The sequence below is a fragment of the Anabrus simplex genome, chromosome 4 (genome assembly GCF_040414725.1).
Source record: "Anabrus simplex isolate iqAnaSimp1 chromosome 4, ASM4041472v1, whole genome shotgun sequence".
Classification (NCBI taxonomy): Eukaryota; Metazoa; Arthropoda; class Insecta; order Orthoptera; family Tettigoniidae; genus Anabrus; species Anabrus simplex.
Window position 1 is genome coordinate 292,056,603 of NC_090268.1, and position 27,174 is coordinate 292,083,776.

Here is a 27,174-nt window from a genome sequence, read left to right on the forward strand (position 1 = left end):
ATAACAAATATCTAAACTACTTACTAAAAAAATGACAAGACTTATCTTTTCCTCCCGCTTTCATGGCTGCTGTCACATGTCCAGTTGATTAGGACATGTGGTCTCTGGGTTCACGGCATCACATTAGCCTGTCAGGAACGTTTGGGATGGTCTTCGCTCATCTCCGACTCTCATGGGCTGGACTTGTCGATCGTGATACCTTCATCTAGGCAGCCTCTGCCTCTGTACGTCTAGCACATGACGTAGCCGGTTTCTTGCGTGGTGAACATGGAAAAACAGATCAACATGGTCAATTTCATCATCTGCTGGGAAAAAGTCTACTATGAGTTACTTATTAGTCTGATTCAGGGGGGCTCATTCTCGACTCCCGCGCAGCATCGCCTCATGCTGATGTCACGTGGAGGTCTCCTGTCGGCAGCTGTTGCGGTGAACGATAAGGAACTCGCTTTCTGTATAGGTCTATTTTGCGGCACAGTACGCAGTCCGTATTGTGTTGATTGTTGTGTTAAAGATGAGTAAGGTTTCTAAATATAAAGTTAATTGTGCTATGGCACTATGTACTAACTGGGGATCGAAAATAACTGGTGTCTTGTACCACAGATTTCCAAAACGTGAGGAGCGCAGTAAATTACAAGGAGTCTGAAAAGATCGCGGTTTTGACATTTGATGAAATGAATATATACGGACGTATTTCATACGATTCATCTGATGACCGCATACTAGGGCCTCACAGCAACGTTAGGTAGCGATGGTTCGAGGGCTCTTTGCTGTATATGATTTCGACGTGACAATGGCGTCAGAGTTGTTAAGAAACATAATTAGTAAACTTGGGGCTTGTGACATTCATATTGTCGCAGTAACTTGTGACATGGGGGGCAAAAATACCAAAGTGTGGAAGGAAATAAACGTGCACAAGGACAAGAGCTTTTTTTGCCAATCCAGTGGATGATAAAAGGAAGGTGTGGGTGTTTTGTGGTGTACCAAGGCCACACTAGTTGGCCTTGGATGTACCCCACATCTTGAAATTATTGAGAAACCACTTTTTAGATGAAGGTTTGACGTTAGCTGATGGTTCAGAATTTCCGAAAGAGTCAATAGAACACCTATTACAAACTCAAACAGGTGACCTATCAACTACACATCATACACTGACTGACAGAGCAAATGCAACACCAAGAAGGAGTGGTCAGAACTTTATGCCAGTTGCAGGGTAGACTGACGTCACTGAGGTATGCTCATGATGTGAAATGCGCCGCTGTGCTGCGCACGTAGCGAACGATAAATGGGACACGACGTTGGCGAATGGCCCACTTCGTACCGTGATTTCTCAGCCGACAGTCATTGTAGAACGTGTTGTCGTGTGCCACATGACACGTGTATAGCTAAGAATGCCAGGCCGCCGTCAACGGAGGCATTTCCAGCAGACAGACGACTTTACGAGGGGTATGGTGATCGGGCTGAGAAGGGCAGGTTGGTCGCTGTGTCAAATCGCAGCCGATACCCATAGGGATGTGTCCACGGTGCAGCGCCTGTGGCGAAGATGGTTGGCGCAGGGACATGTGGCACGTGCGAGGGGTCCAGGCGCAGCCCGAGTGACGTCAGCACGCGAGGATCGGCGCATCCGCCGCCAAGCGGTGGCAGCCCCGCACGCCACGTCAACCGCCATTCTTCAGCATGTGCAAGACACCCTGGCTGTTCCAATATCGACCAGAACAATTTCCCGTCGATTGGTTGAAGGAGGCCTGCACTCCCGGCGTCCGCTCAGAAGACTACCATTGACTCCACAGCATAGACGTGCACGCCTGGCATGGTGCCGGGCTAGAGCGTCTTGGAACTGGGAATGGCGGAACGTCGTGTTCTCCGATGAGTCACGCTTCTGTTCTGTCAGTGATAGTCACCGCAGACGAGTGTGGCATCGGCGTGGAGAAAGGTCAAATCCGGCAGTAACTGTGGAACGCCCTACCGCTAGACAACGCGGCATCATGGTTTGGGGCGCTATTGCGTATGATTCCACGTCACCTCTAGTGCGTATTCAAGGCATGTTAAATGCCCACCGCTACGTGCAGCATGTGCTGCGGCCGGTGGCACTCCCGTACCTTCAGGGGCTGCCCAATGCTCTGTTTCAGCAGGATAATGCCCGCCCACACACTGCTCGCATCTCCCAACAGGCTCTACGAGGTGTACAGATGCTTCCGTGGCCAGCGTACTCTCCGGATCTCTCACCAATCGAACACGTGTGGGATCTCATTGGACGCCGTTTGCAAACTCTGCCCCAGCCTCGTACGGACGACCAACTGTGGCAAATGGTTGACAGAGAATGGAGAACCATCCCTCAGGACACCATCCGCACTCTTATTGACTCTGTACCTCGACGTATTTCTGCGTGCATCGCCGCTCGCGGTGGTCCTACATCCTACTGAGTCGATGCCGTGCGCATTGTGTAACCTGCATATCGGTTTGAAATAAACATCAATTATTCGTCCGTGCAGTCTCTGTTTTTTCCCCAACTTTCATCCCTTTTGAACCACTCCTTCTTGGTGTTGCATTTGCTTTGTCAGTCAGTGTATTAATGAGGCTCATCTAAGTCTGACAGATCCCGTCATAATGTGAGAATGGCTGCGCAGTTATTTTCCAGGCGTACAGCTCTGGCAGTGCGGTATACTTAAAACAAGGACGCTGAAAGCCACTCTGTCGGGCTAGTCAGACACTTTCGACGTGTTGAACTCCAGGGCGCCTAAAGATGAAAAGATTCCCCTTAGGAGTGGATACGGCTTAAACTTAAGGAGCGCTTTCTGGAGGCGATTACCTGATTACACAAGTGAGATTTAGTCAACGGAAAATTTTACTGAAAATAATTCATCGCCGAGTGATACGGGTATTTTTCATCCTGATGCTGATAATGAAGAAGATTTCTTGAGCTTCGTAAGCGATGAACTATGTATAGGTGTTTCTGAGGGGCCGTTAACACATTTACCCATAGATGAACAGGAAGAAACATTGGAGTTGTTAAGGGTGGAAGACTTCAGTCAAGACATCGAAACTGAAAACATAAATCAGGATGCAATTAAGTACCTGGCAGACTACTTGGCATTCAAATGTCACTCTGTTGATGACAGTTTGGGTGATAAAGGTGAAATGTTTGCCTTGCCAAAGGAAGTGCCTCATGACTGGTTATTAATCACTTCAAAAAGAGGCCTTACTCGTCCAACCGAAGAAGGTATAAAAAATTATGGAGTTTGAGGTACTCTTTGGTAGTTTTCACGGGCTTTATATTTCTAAATGTGAAAGAGTACCGGTAATACAGACTTTGACTTCTATAATAAAACCAAAATTTCCAGAACTTGACAATATTATATCGTACGTCAGAACTTTCATTAGAATACGTCACCTCAACAAAAAACATCATATAAATGAAGAAGTATTCAGCGAAAAAGAGTCGACTGTGGGCAGTTTCACCTTCTTCAACAACTTCCTAAGTCATCAAAACGTGAGTTTTAAATACAATTAAACCAATAACTATTCCAGTGTTTCTATGTATGTATTGTTCTAACAGCCGGCTTTTAAGATGTAATTACTCAGAGTTTCTTCTATTTTCTATCAACAGTATTATATCGCTGTTTGTAGGTGGTATGTAAAGTACCACTTTATAATAATAACGCCAAACTTGTAATTATTTATCAGAAATTATCGAGGTTTATGCTGCATGCAGGCAATGCGGGCGCGCGCCTCGAGCCCTCCCGGCTACGTCACGCGCGATCAACCAATGAGAGCGCTGTGAGCGGGAATGGCCTACCTATTATACTCTATCTACCTTGAGTTTGATAGTTGCTTCTTATGTGGCTTATGATATTTTAGAATCTTTCTCTACGTCTGTTAAAGCTTCAATTAAACCACAATATAATTCTTTCTATTTCTTGCACAAAAATTATTATTCTTCTGCGACTTCTTAATATTCAATTCCTTTCGTTGTATACAAGTTCTTGCTGGTCTCCCGTGACGTAGTACTACGGTACTCTGCCAATTAAATTGTGTAGCTTTATATTAAGGAATGTTACAAATTCTATCTCGCCGATTACTTCTATTGCTTGTGAAGATGTTTGTTATTACTTCTCCGACTCATCTATTTTACTCTTGTCAATCAGTTTCCTCCAAAAGTCCTGTGTATTCCTCAACAAATTTTTTTCTTTCTATAAGCATATTTTAACAATATATCGACTTCATCTTTTCTCACCGCTTTCTGTAATTTCTTCCCTTCTTTTACCTGACGGGAGTATCATTCTCTTATCATTCAAGCACACGTTGACGTTCTATGTCTGGCGTTCGTACGACATAGCCGCCATTTTTGCTCCGGATAAACCTTGGTACACAGTGAAATGGCACACGAGAGACTTTCGTCAGAATATCTTTCAACATCGAACTCTCGATCATCAACATCACTGGGGCAAACTGAATACTTATCCGCATATAATTCATTAAAAATCCCGTCTGCGTCTAAGCCTGTGTTCAGTTTTGGAAGCGCCATTTTACCCACCACGATGTAAACATGAGGTCAGAAAAATTAGTGAATGAAACATAAAACGGGAGAAAAACATAAAGCAAAGCTAGCATGGAATAAACAAAAGCTTCAACACGAAGATTCTAGTAACCTTGACCGCCAGCTACTTTCGGACGTTTCGACAGATGTCACTGAACGTATGAGTCTCGTGAAGATGAGTTAACTCGTCTCCTGTCCGCAGTGTGTTAAGGTCTGAACATTAAGACAAGAATAATAGTTAACACCACCTTTCCAATACTTATCTTTCCTTATATTTAGGAAATAAACATTACAACAGGCGTTGTAAGATGGGACATGTTTTGCTTAACAGTCGTAAGCATCATCAGCCGAAAATAATTCTTAGCCTAAAGTTAGGTCAGGACCTCCACATTATAAAATATGTAAATAAAAGCAGCTTAATGACCGAATTGGAAAATACATACATTTTCTTGGATCAATATTTTAATAATAATAATTTGAATGATGTCCCTGAGAACAACAGCCCATTTATTGAACAAGTCCCCAATTTACTCACTAATCTTAATATAAATCATAACAATTTCACAAAAATCTTCAATTATAAACCTTTAAATACCCCTCCAGTCGTCATAACAGATTCCACCTTACCCCCTCCCCATAATACAACTCCGCTGCCAGCTTCCAGCACTCTCATTGTTGCGCCTACCCCTCCCGTCCCAACTTACTCTCTGCCTAGGCAAGCACACAGATACAACACACGCCGCAACGGGCGTAAATTTAACAGATCCCCTTGAACGGCTAATGTCTCCGGTCAACGCTCATCCAACATAAGAGGTAAGCGATCTTAGTCTCCTATTTTGAACACCCTATTTTCAAGGCCCGAGTACATCTTTTTCCTCTTTCCATTTTCAGATTTCAGTTCAGATTTCCAAGAACTCCCAGCAAAAATGAAGCGGCTTCAGGCGTGATCAATTCTGTTTGAAGTGTTACTACTCCATGTCTGCTACAATATATTTCTCTCGCCCGTTCTCACGTATCTATTCAAGAGTGGGATTTAATTATTTCTTCACTTAAAAGAATATAACCATGTTTTGTTATGTATGAACATTCTTATTAACTGACTGGCAGCGATGAGTTTGATTATTACACTGCCAGCTCTGTGTTGTACCTTATGTTTTTAACCTCTGGCAACACGTTTACGTGTTTTTTCTTACTCAGCCATGATGAACACTCTTATATATTTTCACTCTTGTTTTTATGTTTGAACATTCTGATTGACTGACTGGTAACAATGATATCCTAATGATTTTAATTATTTCACTACCAGCTCTGTATTGTACTTTCTGTTCTTATCCTCTGTCTCAACTCGATTGTGTTTTTTTTCTCTTAGCTATGTTGTAACATTCTATGTTTTTTCACTCTAGTTTTAAGCCTATTTTCATTTTCTAAATATAAATGTTGATTCTTAGGGTGCCATATATGTTAAGGACACCAGGTTCAGGGCCCTGACCTAACTTTAGGCTAAGATTTATTTTCGGCTGATGATGCTTACGACTGTTAAGCGAAACGTGTCCCATCTTACAACGTCTGTTGTAATGTTTATTTCCTTAATATAAGGAAAGATAAGTATTGGAAAGGTGGTGTTAACTATTATTCTTGTTTTAATGTTCATATCTGATGTCCAATACGGTCTACAATGAGATTTATTACTTGTAATGTGTTAAGGTCACCAGATACTTCTCTGGTTTCCCATATTGAGAGGATAAGAGTATTGATTCTCGTCTTTTGAGGTAGGCTTCCACTTTGAATCAGTTCCAGAGGAATGTTATCTGGGCCAGGAGCCTTGCCAGGTTTCAGTTTACTGAGAGCGACTTTGAATTCATTGAATTCATTGAATGTTGGTGGAAGCGCCATCCATGATTGTTGGGGATGTAGAGGCACATCATCTACAAAATCTTCAGCAGTATTTAACTCCGCTTGAGAAGAGTGGAGAAATGTTCTTTCCAGCGTCATATGCAGTGGTGGTGGTGGTGGTGGTGGTGGTGGTGGTAGTGGTGGTAGTAAATGCCTAAAAGTATAAACACAGCATGTCATTAACTAAGGAGGGGGAGGGGGTTGTCACTTAGTGGAATTTCAATGAACTCTAATGACAAATTAGTGGCGTTTTATCACCTTTCTATGCTTGAGTCATACGTGCAATTCGATGGTGGCAAGGGATGGCATTTGCCACTCCAATATTTTGAAGCAAACCAAATTTTCGTAATATTACAGACACAGGGCCGTTTCGACCATCTGCTAGTAAAGTGGCTGGCAGCTGTCCGGGAGATAAACTACCTGGGGGTGTAAATCAGCTGGTACTTTGGCTTGCGTGCAATCACCTCCGCGCAAGCGTTTACCCGGACCTAGACACCGATATACTGGCTTGGCTAGACTGATTTTCAGCGACTTCTCGCTTTCGAGTGAGGTCTTATCTTTTGTTAGATGTATGAAGCTCATTTCGATTGTCTTATTTTTCTGTGCTGGCATCTGCTGATTATCACCAAAAAGCCTAATAAGGGGAGTCTTAAGAGTTATGGACAACGATTTATGTCAAGCTTTCGTTATTTTAATGTATGAGCTTCAAAATCAATACGTAATTGGGATTAAAATCTCGAGATTACAGTTTCTTATGCCAGTTATAACCTGTCATGTAAGGCAGCGTTTTTGGAAAGTATTCTCGTAGATCGGTCAAGTCGCTCACTCTGTAATAAAGGTACGCAGGTTCTCTTTGTCTTTCTAATTTACATTTAAATATTTATTTTCATTCCCTGCCTTTGTTCTTAACTCTCTTTTATGCACTTCCATATATGTATATACACACACCTTCTTTATGGACTTATTGCCTTTGAGCATTCTATCTGCAGGCTTCTGTGAATTAATTATCTCCACAATCCTCTCTTTGCACCTAGCTCTGTGACCTCGTATAGTTCCACTTTTCCATTTATTGATAATGCATTTCATTCTAATGTTTAACTTTATGAAGATAAAGTTGGAAGATAATATACATGTAAAGAACTAATCAGGGTAAATACCATTCATAAGAATAGGAATTCAGGAATGGAATATTTTCCAAGTTCTTTGAAATCATTTATGAGAAGACTATGTAAACAACTGATAGGGAGACTGTTACCTGGGTGACAGTCCTATATGCTTTACTACTATAATAATGATTGGAATTGGGCCTAATCATAACATCACATCTTATAAGTAGCACACACATAAAGCATTTTCCTCGTAGACATAATATTGTGATTAAACATTTTAATGGAATATATTATTAACAAAAGAATGCGTGAAAAGGGGCATACAGATAAATACAACACTAATAATGAAAAAAAAAAAAAAATCGGCATAATGAAGAATCAAACCTGCATACCTCATCTTGCGAGATGAGCGCATTAACCATTACCCTACGAGAACGCTGGGGACAACTGAGGTAAATATACTAACTTATACCTGGGGTCTGAACACTGAAAAAATAAAATTAAAAAATTAAAGCCCATTTGAGATGATTTTCAAATAGGGTTTGATTTCATATCCTTGTAGAGTTTCTTTGTGAAAGTTTGATTTATAAGATGTTTCCCCGACGCTGTCGATGCGAGAGACTGGTGTGACCGTTGCAACTCAATGGAAGCATAAATGTTCAAAATCCTGCAATACAATATCAATCACTGTTACGGTATCATGCTTTTATCAATATACTAAGCTAATTTAAGTTGTATGTCACCAGATTTACAGCTAATAATATTCAGCTCTCAAAACTTGCCCAGCAGGTAAAGTCTTATCCGGCCCTCGAAGTGGCCGGTAAATTATGCGCTGGGTAACTATGATTTATGCTGCCGATAGCGCTACCAGGGAGTGGCCGAATGGAAATGTCCCTTTACGCGGAGGGCAAGTTACGCGCTACTTTACCAGTAGGTGGTAGAATGGGCCCTTAGAAATACATATTTTACAAGTACATTTTTAATTACTCTGTTTAATTTAGCTCAACAAAAGAAAATCATCTTTGGAAAATTGCATAGGCTAGTGAAAATAGATAATATATATAATTTCTTACATTCTTCAATTTTACCTTCCCCCCTATCATCTAATAAAAGTGTTGCTGATAAATTCTGGAAAAATGCCGATTTGTTTTGCTGCATTCTTAAATATTTTTAATAGCTAAATGGTAATAAAACTCTCTACTGGATTTTTCTTAGCTTTTAAGATGAACTCGGGGTTGTGGTTAGTGTGATTAGCTCCCACTCTTGGAGGCCTGGGATCGATTTCCGGCTCCGACACAAAATTTGAAAAGTGGTACGAGAGTTGGAATTGGGTTCACTCAGCGTCAGGAGGTCAACTGAGTAGTGGGAGGTTAGATTCCCACCCCGGCCATCCTCGGAGTGATTTTCTGTGGTTTTCCACTTTTCCGCAGGCAAATGGCGGGATGGTGCCTAACTTAAGGCCACGGCTGCTTCCTTCCCTCTTCTTTGCCTATCCCTTTGGATCTTCCTACCCCCCTTATGGCCCCTGTTCAGCATAGCAGGTGAGGCTACCTGGGAGAAGTACTGCTTCTCCTCCCCAGTTGTATCCCCAACCAGATGTGTAGCGCTCCAGGTGGTAGAGGTGTGATTTGTTGCTGAGTCAGGAGGGGAAAAAACAACCCTGGACGGTGAACACATTTTAAAAGAGGGTTTAATATTTGGCAGTTTGTATTAATATATATTACAATATTTTAAGTCAAAATAGTCATGGAAAGGCAACAATCCGGTGAAAATTCACGGTGGGATTAAAGGTCCATTTGTGAAAGCGCAAGACCACTGCGAAGCTACAATGCTGATTCGTGTTTATTAACAAAATTAAGCAAGAGGTAGAGACCAGGCTTCAAGAAAATAACTTCAATGTTCTCAACCGTTTATGTCAGGTTAAAAATGGAAGCGAAGTAGCTGTGGTCAGGGAAAATAAGTTGGTAAGTTTCAGACTTTGGACAAAAGAACTTCTTCTGTGTGAGGTGCAGAGTTTTTTAATTTACAAAATGGAAAATCACAGAAGAGACTATTATCTAAGAAAAGAGCTACTGTTTTTGTACAGAAATATTTGAAAAGTGTATTCACTCTCATTTTTACATTTTTCCATATAGTTTTAACAGTTCCAATGAATTCAGCAACCTGTGAGAGGTATTTTTCATGTTTGCTGGCATTTAAAAACACTTCGTAGATCCAGAGAAGGCATATGACAGATTACCGGGGGAAAAGATATTCACTGTACTGGGGGACTGTGGGATTGAGGGTCTGTCTGTTAGATCATCAGCCCAGAGGCTGGTTGGATCCTCAAATAGCACCACCAAAGGCTATGCAGTTATAGGGAAACCGCAAAAACCAATGGCAGAGCCTAAATGAGGCGTACTAGGCAACATGAGGAGTGAGGTAGTTTGCCATTGCTTTCTGGATTAAGGGTAGGTTATTAAAAGCTATGAAAGGCATTTATGCTGCAGTGAGAATTGATGTTAGAATAAGTTCTTGGTTCAAAGTACTAACATGGGTTGGACAAGGCTGTAATCTGTCACCTTTGCTGTTTATAGTTTACATGGATCATCTACTGAAAGATGTAGTTTGACAGAGTGGGGATTCAGTTGGGTGGAAATGGAATAAGCAGTTTGGCCTATGCCGACAACATGGTCTTCATGACAGATCTGAAGCTTGCAGCCTAATATCTTGAAACTTGAAAATGGGTGTAGTGAGTATGATATGAAAATTAGCCTTTCCAAGACTAAAGTGATGTCAGTAGGTAAGAAATCTAAGAGAACTGAATGTCAGGTTGGGAATATTAAGATGGAACAGTTAGATAATTTAAAGTATCTAGAATGTCTGTTGTCCCAGGATAGTAGTATTGGAAGCGAGATTGATACATTGTGCAGTAAAGCTAATGCAGTGAGTTCGTAGTTGCAAGCAGCAGTATCCTTTAAGAAGGAAGTTAGTAGCTCCACGTCATTACTATCTTTGCACTGCTCTGTTTTCAGACCAACTTTGCTTTATGGCAGTGAAAGCTGGTTGGATTCAGGATATCTTATTCATAAGCTAGAAGTAAGACTTTAATGTAGCTGAAACGATCGTTGGTACAAAAAAGGTGGGAACAATTGGAGGAGGGTACTTGGAATGAGGAGATGAAGACTAGGTTAGGTATAAAGTCGATTGATAAAAGCTGTATGCATAAACCGGCTTTCGTGGTGGGGTTGTGCAGTGAGTGGAGGAGTATAGGTTGCCGTGGAAAATAATGGGCTCGGTCATAGAGTGTAAGAGATGTAGAGGGAGGCCAAGACGATGGTAGTTAGACTCGGTTTCTATTGATTTAAAGATAAGAGGGACGGAACTAAAAACTAGTTAAAAATGGATTGTGGCTGCATTTTGTATATTCACATAGGCTTGTAGACTGAACGCTGAAAGGCATAACAACCTCTAATGAAGATATACAGTATGTATGATGTATGTCTAAGTTTGTTAGATATTTGATTTCTTCAGTACTAATGAGAAGGGCAGTCTTCCCTTTCAATTTCATAATGGTTGATGAAGTGCGTATTGAATTACACCAAATTACCTTCTTTCCTCGCTTATTAGACCCCCCTTTTTCCTTCCGCAAATGCTGCAAAAGGTAAGGGGGTGTCCAATTTGCGATAGCCTTCCAGTATATCAATTGATTTTGTAGTATAATGGACTACAAATTGCTGCACATTTATGTAGTGTACACTATTCTTTAACAAATTTGTGAATGTGTTCTGACTTACTGGCTACTTTTGTCAGAAAGCAGCATTTCTAAATTTAGAAAAACAAAGACGACAATAAATGGTTAATGCATGAATTTTAGGCCTGCATATATAGTAAACATAGTCTGTATTAATCTCATATCATGTCATTCATTTCATCTCATTAACTCATTCACTGCCAAACCCGTGTATGTAAGTTATTGAATGCCGTGCCTAGTCCGCCAAAGCCGTATATATACGTTTTGGTGCAGTGTGTACTTCTCTGATCTCACAATTGAATGCGATATAGTGTCATGCTTTGAGATTCCGTGGAAATGCTCAAAGAAGTTCTGTATGGCAGATATACCACTCCATTTCGCGTGTTTTGAAAGCAATCTGGTGTTATTTCAGCTTCGTTGAAGCTTTCCCGCTAATGTGTAGCCATCATGGCGTCTTTAAGTATACATTCATCTCTTGTTGAAGAAATTGAATGTTTCCTCATAAATAGTGATTCTGGAGAGCTATATTTCAATAATGAATATGGAGGATATCTAATTAGCGATATTGAACTACAAGAAAATGTGAGACAAAGTAGTAATGATGAATCTCATGTGGAATTGTCAACTCTTCCTCAGGTAAATTATTTTTTTCCCCAAATGTAAATGATTTGATAGGCCTACCATCTCTTGGTTCAACAATTTTATATTATATTTCAGTAATAGTATCACCGAGCGGAGTAGCCACGCGCATTAACATGTTACCACTGTAGGACAAGCTCTGCACTCTACTGTCAGTTGTCTGGAGAATGTTATTCATTTTTTGTGGTTTCAGTTTTGCACTCCCAAGCAAATGTTGGGACCGTTCCTTTTCATAAACCACAGCCAATTCCTTCCACTTCCTTACCCAGTATCATTCACCATCATTCATTACATATTTATTATCTTCTCAAATGAGGTTTCCATCAGGAAGGGCATCCGGCCGTTAAAATATGGTTTAAAATATCTCACTTCATCCCCGACCCCGTATTGGGCTGCGGGGCTAAGGGGACGATATGCATTCCGTAAACAGTATCTAAATATGTAAATATGTATCTGTAAAAGTGCTACTTCCTAAAAGAAAAAAATGGTCCAGAGTGCTCGCCGGGTCACCAAAACTCGGCAGTGAAAAGGTTAACTCCTGTGATGTGGTTGAGGTGAAGAAGGTCATCCGGTCATAAAACTCGCTATGAAGATTCGTCTCACTTCATACGTGAGCCGTAGAAGGGAGATTAAGGTTGGGTGTACATTTTTATTTATCATATTATGCAATATTATGTAACATACATAAGAAAAGGTTCCACCTTATCAATACCAAATTTATTTATATAAGATTAACTTACAGGACCGGTTTCGACTTTTTGGACAGTCATCATCAGCTGTACATTGGTACCTTTACATAAGTCAAATATTGGTTGAATTGCCTTTCCAAATGGAAAAGTTGTGGGGAAGCACTATGTCCAAGCATTCAAATTGGGCATGTTTAAGAATAAAAGTTGGTTATATGGTACAATCTAGATAGTTGAAAGTGAGTTTGTTTTTTAGGCCTAAAATTCGTGTAAATTAGCTGATTTTAAAAAGTACAGGTATATTAAACACTATAAAATGCATAACATATGTTAAAATCACATATTAAAATATACAGTGCGTGTTAAAATGCTTTATAATAACTCAGATCACTTCATTGGGATGGATTGATACTTCTTGCATATGTCTATATTCTTGTTTGAGTCCAATGTAGATGAAGAATGAGTGCTTGCGTTCATGGGCAGTGCTCTCGTGGGGGTTCTACTATATATTAAGATGTATCCACTTGTGTATATGATAGGTTTATCATGTTGTTAATAGCAATTCCAGTATATGAACGGAGGTAGATATGTGCAGCTGTGATTGATACGTTGACTTTAAGTATTGAATGTAGTCTCCGTTGTGCGTGAATATTTCAGATGCAGGTTGGTGGCTCTTTTCTCGTCTATAATATTTTGCTGGTGTGTGTCTGTAAGAGACAAAAGTAGTGTGAGAAAGTTATAATCTGATGCTTGCTTGTGTGTGTGTTAACGTGATGAGTACTTACTATTGCTGTCGTGGTTGGGATGCGTTGAGTTTGGCTGCCTGGCGTGTACTGTATCGTGCTCTCTTTGGGCTTGTGTCCGCTGCTGTAAGGGGGATGGAGGGATGGGTGAGGAGAGTTACTGTCGTAGGGGTAGGGGTGGAGCTGGGCGTGTCGGTCATCTGCGCTGTAGCGCGTGCTGAACTCTGTTTGTTGATTATGTTGAAGTAGTGGTTTTCTAAAGTGGGGATGATTTTATTAAATATGGTGTTGGTTTTTTTCTGTAATTTTGTTTATGTTGTAATTAGGATTGACGTGTTGATCTAGTAGTATGTACAATTCTTCTGTTATATTGTACCATATAACCAATTTTTACTCTTAAACATGCCCAATTTGAATGCTTGGACATAGTGCTTCCCCACAACTTTTCCATTTGGAAAGGCAATTCAACCAATATTTGACTTATGTAAAGGTACCAATGTGCAGCTGATGATGACTGTCCAAAAAGTTGAAACCGGTCCTGTAAGTTAATCTTATATTTGTAAAATTGGTATTGATAAGGTGGAACCTTTTCTTATCTATATTACATGCTAACTATCAATACGGAAAATGAAACTAATTAATCAAGATTATGCAATATTGGTCTAATAGATGGCCATTCATTTGTCTCTGTCAGTTAAGCAGTAAGCCTAACACACAGGTAACCTAATCACTGCTTTCATTTGAATTATAGTCATCCTGTGCCACCAGCTTTCTTGCTACTGACTTTGTCGTCATCCCAAATGATGTGATCTTCACTACCATCGTGAGCATTCAAGATACCATCTTTTTGAAACTTTTAAAAATATTGCATTTCTCGAAATCTAAGATGACACCGAATGCAAGACGACCCCGTCCTTTTAGTTCAAAATCAGGCTTAAAAAGTGCTTTGTAATGTCATACGAATGCCTTTCTTGTACAGTATGCATTTTGAGACTATCTTTGTCTTCACGCGAATGCCGAACATTGGCTTTAGTTATGTCTTTTTTTTTTTTTTTTTTTTTTTTTTTTGCGACTGCTCAATTATCAAAATCGATTTTCAACCTATTAGATAGTGTTACATACATTTAGTACGTATTGAAGAGATGTTCAATACAGAACAAAAATGGCCAACCAGACACCAGCGGGATCCAAACTTACAATCTCCCGATTTTGCCACCATAGCTCAATTGGTAGAGCAACCAACGTGAAATGTATGTAACACTACCTAATTGGTTGAAAGTCTATTTCGATTGCAATGTGGTCGTGAAAATCCAATATTCATGCACATTTATTCTTTCTGTGGGTTTAACAACCATTAACATAAAATTGCATAATATCAAAGAGAACCTGTTGAAAATTTGTCAGCAATACCGGTTCCACGCATCTCTACAATACGACAATCCATCAGAAAATATTCCTGCTGACTTTGAAACTATTACTTTTACTCACTGTCAGGTACAAATGGCTGCCACTGCACACACATCTCTCTTGCCGGGTTCGGCAGACTTCAGCGTCTAGCGATGTGTAGAGCTAATAAAAATGCGAACGTTGAAGGTTAACGGCCAAGTTTATTGTGTCGTAGTCTGGCCATTCTGTGTCCTCGAATTTGTTGCGCAAGTACCTCACTATTTCATCTTCAACTTTAAAGCGTCCTTGTTGCAGGCCACTGAATGCATTTTTTGTACAGTGCACATTTTTTTTTTTTAGCTATCTCTGTCTTCACGCTAACACTGAATATTCACTTTGGTTAGCCCTATGCCGTATTTTCTTGAGGATGCAATATTATACTTAATTTCTGTGTGTTTAATAACCATAACTTAAAATTGGCATCATAATATCCACCAGAACCTGTTGAAAAGTCGCCGACAATGCCTGTTCCACGTTTGTTTGCAATATGATCATCCATCACGAAAATATTACTGTCTATAAAACTTAATTTTACTAAGCGTCAGGTACAGTAGAAGCGTTATAACTCTGCTGCTGAGTAGCCGTGGCCTTTCTTAAGAATTCGAAGGCTCGCATGTTTTGATGCCATTCTGCAGTTTTGAGAAATGTTTTTGCAGAGGCTAATAGAATGTCATTCTCTCTTTACTATTACCTGAGATTCAATGACGTTATTCTGAGGCTCTGTACGACCGGTTGTCGTGGCTAGCGATGTATAATAAAGAGGCGGATGTTGATTGGCAATGAGTGTGTGGGCGGGGGGGGGTTGAAAAGAAACACTGTGGTAGCTGCCAATGGTGATCATTACTGTTAGGTCGTGAGTGCAAGATGACCCTTGATTTTTCACATTTAAAAAAAAAGTCTTGGATTCGGAGAAATACGGTGGTTTTGTTGCTGATTATAGAGTCTTAACAGTGAGAGTCTATTCACAAGTGATTTCTGGAGTTTCTCTATTATTACCAGTTGATTTATGTGAAGCAGAAGCCACCCCTTTTGAATAAACCGTGCTGTAGAAAGCAGCTGATGGCTTGCGTATGTTAAGAGTTGTATTTCCGAATGTAATACGTAGTGATTGGAAGCATTCGTAGGGTAACTGCAGCTGTTAAAAGCAGGACATTCATTTTTTAAAAGTATATTTCATGCTTGTTCACTACATTTATCACATCAGGATTTACCTAAACAGCTGTAACTGAGATACGGGAGACAACATTGTTTAGATTAGGTGTGCTATCAAGAGCCCGGATAGTGCCAGAAGTTCCACAGCAAAGAATATAAATAACAAGATAGCTTACCTCATTTATGGAGGCAGTGCATTTTATTATCATAGGGTTTAATTTCATACGTTTGTTGTCTCAATTTTTTTCATTTTTTTTCTTTCATTAAGCTGTGTTTTGTTTGTTGTCTCCCCGAAAATTTTAAAAGTAGTTCGTGGGACATTAAACCAATAACATTATTATTTGTTATGTATGTTGAGTAAAACAACCATTATGACTGGATTGTTTTTTTATGTTTTAAACGTACTTCTCTCCAAAAATTTACCTATTTTGGCCTGTTTCGAGATATTAAATCAACACTTTGTTGATGATCTTGCTCGCTATATTAACGATGAATATTTCATAACTAAAGGAAACTTGTGTCCTCAATCCGAGGTGGTGCTGCCCTCTTTAGGCACATCCACAATGAAGGTGAGTTGCATGTACCATTCTACTGTATATCATCCTTCGTGCTATTCTTAAATGTCTAGCATACCAGGAATCGAACTTAAGCCCCTGAGAACGGCAGCTAATTTTGCTAATCAGTACACTGGTGTACATTCTCAACTACAAAACGGACATATCGCATTACTGATGCATGTTTGCAATTCGCGTGTTGTACACACGAAACTAATTTGTGCGACGTAATCGGAGCTGTAGTAAGTACGCAACGGAGGCGGGCAATTCTTAACTATGAAACACAGACGTAAGGTTTCATTTGTACGAATCGGATGGACAAAATTATTCACAAATTTGTGTGATGGCATAGACCTGTACCCGCTTCGAAGCAGAATCGTCATTGTTCTATGACTAATCATGTTAGGGGGTCTGATCGCAAGATTTATTTTTCTTTCATTTTCATTGTCGCCAAAAGGCAGATGGGTTTAATACGCTAGGGGGGTCTAATCTCCGAGGAAATACGGTAACAAAAATTCCCTTCAAAAAGCACCTTTCAGCAGCCCCTTCTCCACCACCCTTAATATAGAACTCTCTAAGTTTTACGTGCTAACAAGATCATTTTTCTTTGAGGAAAGTTAAGACTGTATTTTCTGTCATTAGAAATATCTTGACAGTTACATCCATTGATGTACTCCTTCTGTATTTCTTTTACAGCATACTAGGTTTTACAATGTATTCTTGTTTGATCTTTTCTTTCGTTCCTTTAATTTGATGTATTTTTTGTCCATAGGAAAAATTCTTGCGTAGCCGAGGTGCTCCAAATTTAACAGGAGTGGAAGTTCATGTGTTATGTGGAACTATAAAAGATTTCTTGCGTTCTCTGCGGGAACCTCTGGTCACTCAGTCTTTATGGGCAGATTTTGTTCGCTGTTTGGAGCCATCAGACCTTGTTGATCGGAAGGCCTTGCTGTACCAGGTTATATCAGAATTACCCCAACCAAATCGTGATACACTTGCCTATCTCATTCTTCATCTGCAGAGGTAAGTGATTTAACCATTACTTTACCACTAAAAGTCATTGCTACTGTACAGTATAAAAAAGTAAGAATAAATAAAATACCCGCCTCATACTTGAGCTAATTGAGTTCTTAATATACAGTAGAAGTCTCTTATAGCAAGGATTCGTAATGGCAAAAAATTTACTTGCTATAGCGGAGTGTCGTTATATCAGATTTTCGTGAAATATGGAAAAATCTCATACACATTATAGTTCCGTTTCTATGAGTTTCGACTTGACAGTTAACCAAAAGACAGACATTGGTGCCAAACTGTTATGAGTACAAACAGCTGATTCACAACACACAGAAGGAATGGAAATTATATATCCTCGAAAATAAGTCCAGAATCAATTGTTCTTTGTAGCAAAATGGATAACTCACATAAGATTAACAATAACACAGAACATATTTAGGATAAGGGTATAAGATAAAAGCAGATCAATGCTCGAACGGATAAAACACAAGAAAATGAAATTCCTGCTCACCATTTACTACAGCTCGTTTTGCTAATACAGTTCCTCCTAAGGAAAGAAAAAATCAAGCAAAGGGAATACACCACTCAGTTCAGAGTCACTATCGGCATTGTCATCGCTGGTTGAGGTTTCACTATCTTTTGACCATAACAAGATTATAAGGTCTTCAACATAACCATCTGTACTAGGTTGGGCTCATCAGTTGGTACCTAGCACACCTACCAAGACGCTGGCTAGTGCATACCGTGGAGGCCACTGCGCAGGCTACTTGGTAGGTGTGCTAGGTACCAACTGATGAGCCCAACCTAGCACACGAGGGCGAAACGCTGGCAACCAGGAATGAGTTAGCTGGGAAAATCATAATGTCCAATAACGGACTATTTATATTGGTATTATAAATTTACTCATTCGGGACAAATATTTCAAATTCCCTATGAGAATCAACATCTATATCATCTGATGGCCAAGCAGGCATCAATTTTTGGTAAAGAAACAAAGTCGCTCATAGTGCATTGGCACTGCTGGTGGCTCCAAGTAGCCTATGCAGTGGCCTCCACTGTATGCACTAGCCAGCGTCTTGGTAGGTGTCCTAGGTACCAACTGATGAGCCGAACCTGGAAAATTTATATTGTCCAATAACGGACCATTTATATTGGTATTATAAATTTACTCATTCGGGACAAATATTTCAGATTCCCTATGGGAATCAACATCTATATCACATGTGCACTCTTCAAAATTATCATCTATCATTACCAGTAGCTCATGTGGATATCATTCCTCTCATAAATTTTATAACTTAGGTCAACTGTATAAATGTGTCACATGAAACATGCCAACAAGTCATTAATAAATTACAACACCTCACTCATTCCTTTTTATGAAAATAGGTACCGTATATCATTTAAGAAGACTCTAACAACCATTATCTTTAGTAATTATGTGTGAGTAACGTTTCCAATACATAAATGTGATAACTTAAGTACGATATATTTCGATCTATCAAGCACACATGACTCTGGTTGAAATCTGGTTAATGTTGGTTAATATTTTGCTGAACTTTCCTTATATGGATTTATCTCGATGACTTATACGTGCCTACCTTCTATATGCGAGCTATGCAACTCATATCCAATGTTGTATATGTAATATCTAAGAATTATCACTAATCATGGAATTAAATATATATTATTAACCTTCAATTGCATCAGTGTTGTTATAACCACTATCATAAGTCTTCTTTATCGACAAAATAATAACTATCACCATTCTTCTTCTTATTCACTCATTCTTCATATAAATCCTCTCCATATCTCATTATCATATTTCTTCTTTCATATTGCCCCCTTTATTCCCGGTCGACTCAGCAGGAGAGCAAGAGTCCCAGACGTGGACTGTTCACTGTCAGGCTTTGCTTATTTTAAAAGGGCAGGTAAGACTTACCAACTGACGACAATAGGGAACATGCATGATCCGAGGTTAAAAAAAAAAAAATGCTAATCTGATTCAAAATTTCATGCAGAATTCAAAAATGTGATCAGATTGTACAAATAATAACTCCAAACAAGATAAAAATCTAAATCAAGGTATGAAACTGTCACGTGATGCAAGTACGCGATCTCATTGGTCTGACGTCATCGTTCAGGTTGACTGAATTAACAGACGAAATAACACATAGTGTGCTGATTCTCTTTGGTGTGCTGTGAGAAGCAGGATACACTTAGCGTATTCTACTTTATGTTAGTGTCTGGTATAGTTAAATTCGAGGTCTATACATTGGATAATAATCTGAGTGGTATATCTTAGACTTAAAATGAATCCTGCGCAGATAGTGAGGCAGAAAACTTATAAATGGTGTAGAGTTTCGATGTGCAATAGCACATCGCATACCATCCCAAACAAATTGTTTACAAATGTTCCAAAGACGCTAAAACTAGGGAGAAATGGATTTTGGCGAGCCGGAGAAATGCTGGTGATATATTGGAAAAGTCTACAGTTTATTTTTTTTGAAGATTTTAACGTAAGATGAATTTGTTTGAATTTTCAATCACTTTTCCATGTCAGCTTTTCTAGTGGTAAACATTAAATTTTAATGTATGATGCTTTATTTAAATGCTTCAATTACATCTTGGAATATGAAATTAATAAACAGTGCATTAATTAATGCTGATTATTAAAGTATTCTCCAAACCAAACTTTTTTTTGGGGGGGGGGGGGGTGATCCATGTCAAGATAATAAATCAAAGGGGTTATGAACCATTTTGACAGCTCTAATTCTACCAATTTATCTTGGCATGCGACAGTTATTTATGTCTTTATTGAAGAGCTTAATTTGTAAAGAAATTTAGGCTATATCTAAATACTCTATAATATAACAAAAAATAGACGTGTACATCATGAAAGGAAACAACGTGAATTTAACAAATGTATAACTCTACACAAAACCAATGCTTGTGTGTTGGGGTCTTATAAGTTAACAATGATAAATTATAATAATTATCATAATATTAATGAAATAAATAACATAATTGCACACAGGTGAAAATAGTGATGTTGGTGTTTAAAATATTATCCAACTTAGCCTAAGTTTTAGGTTATACAAGCCAAGCCAATAAACCGAAGGATAAAAATACCGGGCGAGTTGGCCGTGCGGTTAGGAGCGCGCAGCTGTGAGCTCGCATCCGGGAGATAGTGGGTTTTGAACCCCACTGCCGGCAGCCCTGAAGATGGTTTTGCGTGGTTTCCCATTTTCACACCAGGCAAATGCTGAGGCTGTACCTAAGGCCACGGCCGCTTTGTTCCCATTCCTAGGCCTTTCCTGTCCCATCGTCGCCATAAGACCTATATGTGACGGTGTGACGTAAAGCAAGAAAAAAAGAAAAAGAAAAAAAAAAAAAAGTAAAAGTCACAGCACCCAATGACATTCCTGTATTGAGCGACTAAAATGTCACCAGGACACTTTGCTTTCCTGATATGCTCAGCTTGTTAAAAGCCAAATGTAATTAATGTTATTGTCTTCACGCCTCGCTAACTACTTCTACGATTTTTGGGAGACGCCGATGTGCAGGAATTTAGTCCTGCAGGAGTTCTTTTACGTGCCAGTAAATCTACCGACACGAGGCTGACGTATTTGAGCACCTTCAACTACCACCGGACTGAACCAGGATCGAACCTGCCAAGTTGGGGTCAGAAGGCCAGCACCTCAACCGTCTGAACCACTCAGCCCGACTTGTGAAAACTAGATGAAGCCATATTTATCTTTATCATGTTTAACTTTTTCCCTCCACAAAGCTATTTAATGTTTCTCTTTCATGGGCCCCGGAAGTGGGTAGGCCAGCTGTCCCAACCATAAATATATATATTTTTTGGGAATGTTAGATTATAGCCCTATAGTACTATGATCTTCTTTTCCTTCTTTCTTTCTTTCTTTCTTTCTTTCTTAATCAGTTTATCCTTCAGGGTTGGTTTTCTCTCGGACTCAGCGAGGGATTTCACCTCTACCGCTTCAAGGGCAGTGTCCTGGAACGTGAGACTTTGGGTATGGTGATGAAACTGGTGAGGAGGGCCATTACCTCGCCCAGGTGGCCTCACCTGCTATGCTCAACAGGGGCCTTGTTGGAGGATGGGAGGATCGGAAGGGATAGACAAGGAAGAGGGAAGGAAACGGCCGTGGTCTTAGGTGCCTGGAGGAGAAGTGGGAAAATACGAAAGACCACTTCGAGGATGGCTGAGGTGGGATTCGAAACCCCTCTACTCAGTTGACCTCCCGAGGCTGAGTAGACCCCATTCCAGCCCTCGTACTATTTGTTTTCAACTTTCATTGCAGAGCCGGGAATCGAAACCGGGCCTCCGGGAGTGGCAGCTAATCACATTAACCACTACACCACTACATGTTTATGTTAGTGCTGAAATCCAATTTCTTACTTTACTAATGCTGAAAGCCCGAAAATGTAATGTTATTCTTTAATATGGGAATCAGTCTAGAAGGAAATGTTGAAAGTGATGTGATATCTATCCAGGTTCGTTGTTATGCTAATACTATGGGTTATAGTACATTGCACATATATAAAAGACGCCACTTACAAACTTGCTTTTTTTCCGCGAATTTCTGCGGCCAAAAAAGTCACTATTTTTCAAGAATGATGACATTTGCACATGGTAGATTGTCTGACTGTGCTGTTTTGAACCTTTCTTCTGTCATTTCGAAGTTATTCGCGATCATGAATAATAAACAATCGGCTTTTAGTAACGGCTGGTTGAGCTGCGTGCGGTACTGGCTCGTGACGTCACAGCGCGCCGCTTACGTCAGAGGCCGTTTCACTTGCCTTGCGGAAAGGCACTATTAAATATTTTTTTAAATGGTAGAAAACAAGGCAACTTACTACAATGTAATACGTTTACATACTATTTCATTGGTGTACTTTTCAAAAATATAGTTTTGAAAATTATGCATGTTCCCTATTGGAAAACAAACACATAAAACAATAGGTCTGACATTTATTACAACTAGCACTTCATATAACACAAAATAAAATTTTACGCTTTAATCTTGCTGATTTTGGTTCTGATTTCTTCTGCAAAGGTTATCTGATACACTACAACTTCCTTCTCCAACCATAACGAAGCCTGCGTTTTACTGCAATGTAAATAAAATAACAATTAGCCAACATCTGGCTTGAATAAAAATAAAAATTATTGTGGGAGGAAAACCTCCTTCTAACACTGGTTGAATTATCAGCAAATTAGAAACTTTTAACAACAATAAGCTATCCCGTATTATCACAAACTATCCTAGGCTATTGCGATAGCATCTACTTTTACATAAGAAAATTCATAAATTTTAAATTAATGAAGAAAATTAATTGATAATGGCATCATCAAACTTTGCAAATATTATTAGAAATATTACGTTATTCTCTTTCTTCTTCATGGATAAATTCCATTAATATTATTTTGTCTTTCTGGTGTGAAAATATTTCCATTAATGTAATGTTACTTAATCATGTCTATTCAAGACCTTACAAAATTAATTACGTTCACAAGAATTATTATTTCTTCGAAAATCCTTCTAAACTGCTTTTAATAATATACTGTATAACATTAATTAATTTACCACTGCACTCATTCCACACTCACACAAATGACACATGATTATTATTTACATATTTTACAATCTGATTCTGAAGTTTAAATTTAAGTTTTGATTTTGATTTTCCTATCGATGGAATATTCAGATGACGATATCTGATAAGTCGTTGCACTTGACACTCATAGAAATGTGATTGAATCTGGGCAATCCCTTGGAAAGAAAAATAGCAGAGTTATCACAACTTTGATCATCTAGAAAATCAGCGATTCAATATTCAGAAGGTCGACAAATACCCCGCACATAAATATTGGTTAAACATTGTCATCGGACATGTGGTTCATGAGTTGCAATAAACTATTATTACTCCTACATCTCATCCACATTATTTAACACGTTCTCAAGACACATGCTTCACCAAATAAAATTACACAATTAATCCCTCAGGATCTGCCATATTCCAGGCTCATAATCCACTAATAGAGCACACATCAAACATAACACAATAATAGTAAATAACATTTACCACTCATGACCATTAAATTTCAGTGTAACCCGACCTTCAACTTTATTATTATTATTATTATTATTATTATTATTATTATTATTATTATTATTATTATTATTATTATTATTGCTGGTTATTAATTTGCCAAAAATCTGAATTCGTCACTGAAACTGATGACACTACCTTGTATAAATCCATTGAAATGCATAAAGTGAAATATACTCTGAAATTTAACATATCAGATACAGCATAATTTTGTCCCACACGAGTTCACACATTTGAAATTAATCGCACATAAAATCATCTTTTATCGGAGAGGTCGAGGATTTTTAAATAGCATTCTAAGCATTCGGAGGGACATTTAGAACAATATTAGAAGACATTCACTGACTAACTACGCTAATAGTCCAACAAATCATTCACACACAGTGTAACAACACTACTATTACCCCTTAAGATAGAAGAATGGAAATATTGCTAAAAGCTCTAGTCTAACAGAAATCCTATCATCAATGAATAGGATCGCACTATTTCTACAAGGATGAACATAGTGATTATTATAAAGAGGTACTTAAATTTCTGATGAAATTGGATCTCACCGTCGAAGGAATCTGCTCTCATGGTGATCTGCTTACATGGTAATCTGTGCCCAGTTGTTATCTCCCCCCATATCAGATGGTGCCTACATTTTTGAACTCTGCATGTTGACAGTAAAGTCCATTTCCAAATTCACGTAGATCGCTCTTCCAGAAGATGAGTGAGACATCCTGGAAGAGAGAATTGAGTATGTAAAGGTCGTCTTCTTTCTTGTCTCGAAGAGAGCTGAAACCGACACAGATGTTTTAGAATGTGATCACACTCACGACCACGTGGAAATTATCACAGAATAATACGTAATTTGCCCTTGAAAATCTGCTTCACTCGGAGAACGTCACAATAGAAAGTCGCGTTGAAGTAGAAGATGAGCATGTCGAAGTAGAAGCAAAACGTGTCACAGTAGCAGAGAAGCACGTTGAAATAGCAGAGAAGCTCGTCGAAGTAGAAGAGAAGCACATCGAAATAGCAGAGAGCGTTTATTCCTAAAGCACAGGTATTTATGCATTTACACTGGGAGGTGTGGCCTTACATTGCCTCGTAATTGGACATCGTACTTTCACCTGATAGGTTCTCATAATTCAAGAAAGTATTACTTCGAGAACATTCGCCACGTGCTATCAATTGGAGCGGCCTTGAGAAATTACTGGCTGGTTACATGACTACGACGAGCCGGTTGATTGAAAAATCAATACACTGTCTGCCCTACCTGTTCAAACTGGTTCTCTGCACAAACACACGACTGGGTCAGAATAAACTTGTATAGTAATCGCCACGTAACGAAATACCCCAGAAAGTAAATATCGCCGCCCGATGCTCTTCTTTTCTCTTTTTTGTAATGGCTGATCACTGCTGCCAACCTGCCTGGTTACATATTAAAATCACCAGACATAACCAAACAAACTAACCTCAAAGTAAACACCGATAATAAATGTTTCCCTACCCTAGTAAATGATAAAAGTTAAGATGAAATAAATCAAGATATTCATAATTAAGTCGGTTTCCACGCTCAATGAGAAATTTAGGAAATAAACACCCTTTCTCACTCAAATTAATGTTACATATATCTGTCTTTATTTTGATATGCAGTAGGCGTACTATAACCATATTCTTGAAAATAGGGGCGTGTTAAACGATGCAATTTGTTTAATAAGTCTTTGCAGTGTGATTTTCGAAAGTCCAATGACTTCCCTTTCTTTTGCGCGAACATTTCCTTCTCTCTTCAATACCGGTAACCCGTAGCCTAAGGAGAGAGATTGGGCATATTTTCAGCCTGCAGGCTGGTTATATCTTCACGGTTATCAGGAAACATATAGGAATACTAATGTGCCAAGCTACGTGAACGGAAATTAGGTCAGCTTCAAGCTCACTGCAGAATTGAATATTAGTTCTACTATCTACTTCTATCGTTTTCACATACACCGAGGTGCCAGTATTTCGTCCCGCAAGAGTTCTTTATGTACCAGTAGATCTAGACATGAGGCTGGAGTATTTGAGCACTTTCAAATACCGCCGAACTCGAATCCGCCAACCTGAGCTAGTCATACATTCTCTCCTTCACTCGCTTAAAATAATGTTAAACATTTCCTGCCTTTATTCTGATGTATGCATTACTATAACTGCATTCTTAAAGAAAGGGGGGAGGGAATATAGATTGAATAATTCATTGCGATTTCTGCAAGTTCAAGGACTTACCATATAAGACATATGTCCTTCCTTTTAATAATAATGCTAACAGCTTTACATCCCACTAAGAACTTTTACGGTTTTCGGCATTTGGCATTTTAAACATATTTTCAGCTTACAAGTTGGTGTATCTCAAGCTTTCAACATTACGGAAACCAATGTACAGGAGCACTATGAGTCAAACAACATTACCAGATTTTTACATATATATTGGCTTAAATCACATGAAGACAGGTTGTGATGCAAGAATTGGATAGGAAAGAGGGCTAGGATTTAAGATGTAAATAAGCGTACAGACACAGCACTAGCCTGAAATGAAAATGACGGGCAAAAAAAAACTTCAGACCTGCCAACTGTGGGGTTCGAATACATCACCATCTCCTGAAACCAAGCTAACAGCAATGTGATCAAACTGCACAGCCAGTTCACTCAGTTTCCTATGACGCGTAATAGGCCTACCACATGGGCGACCCACTTACCTGTATATGGATCTTCAATTCTTCAATTATACACGTATGCAAAAACATTATGCACCTTAGTAAGAGGTACTTCCCTAGTTGGTTCTCTGATTGGTGCACGTATAACAAATATGTTTGGGAAGAAATACTTTTATTTTATATTTATTTATATCATAAAGAAGTCATGTTGTCATAGCAAAACAAATACGCAACGAAGAAATGAATCCGAAGAGATAAGCATTATTTACTGCATTAAATATTAGTTTATTTACATGTTAAGCGATATGTAGTAGTAATAACAATAACAACAACAAACGTGTGCAATAAGGAAAAAGGAAATAAATACAAGTAAATATAAATATAATTTACAACATTTAGAGCCATTCCATGGTCACTGAATTACAAAGCAGGGGTATGAATAAACAAACATAATAAACATGAATACTAATATTTAAAAAGCAAAAAGCAAAGTCATCTCCGTACAAACCATGAAAGCCATTGGAAAGGGGGAAGGTGAAGGCTTCCACTATCCATGACGTTGGCACTTGGTGGGGTGGGGTGGAGTGGTTAGCTCAACGCATGACCGCCTTTGCCCCCAATAGTTAACTGGTACTCACTTATCATACGCAAAACATTCCTTCCAAATTACGTTAAACCTCTGTCACTCATTATTATTATTATTATTATTATTAATAAATTGCAAATGGGAAATACCCCGGTGGCAACGGTCACTTACAGTAATGTGATAATAAAGTTAACATAATTACCCAACTACAACAAACAAACAAACAAACAAACAAACAAACAAACAACAAGAGTACAAGAAGCAGATATATGGAA

The 27,174-nt window shown here is 38.9% G+C and overlaps 1 protein-coding gene across 3 annotated transcripts in view; it reads left to right on the top strand.

Moving 5' to 3' along the window:
• Positions 1–27,174, top strand: part of tum (tumbleweed) — a 273,272-nt gene that overhangs the window by 170,352 nt on the left and 75,746 nt on the right. For all 3 annotated transcript variants that reach the window (XM_067146475.2, XM_067146474.2, XM_067146473.2), the window contains exon 10: positions 17,262–17,512. In XM_067146475.2, coding sequence (XP_067002576.2) covers positions 17,262–17,512 — 251 coding nt within the window. The remainder of the gene's footprint in view (positions 1–17,261; positions 17,513–27,174) is intronic.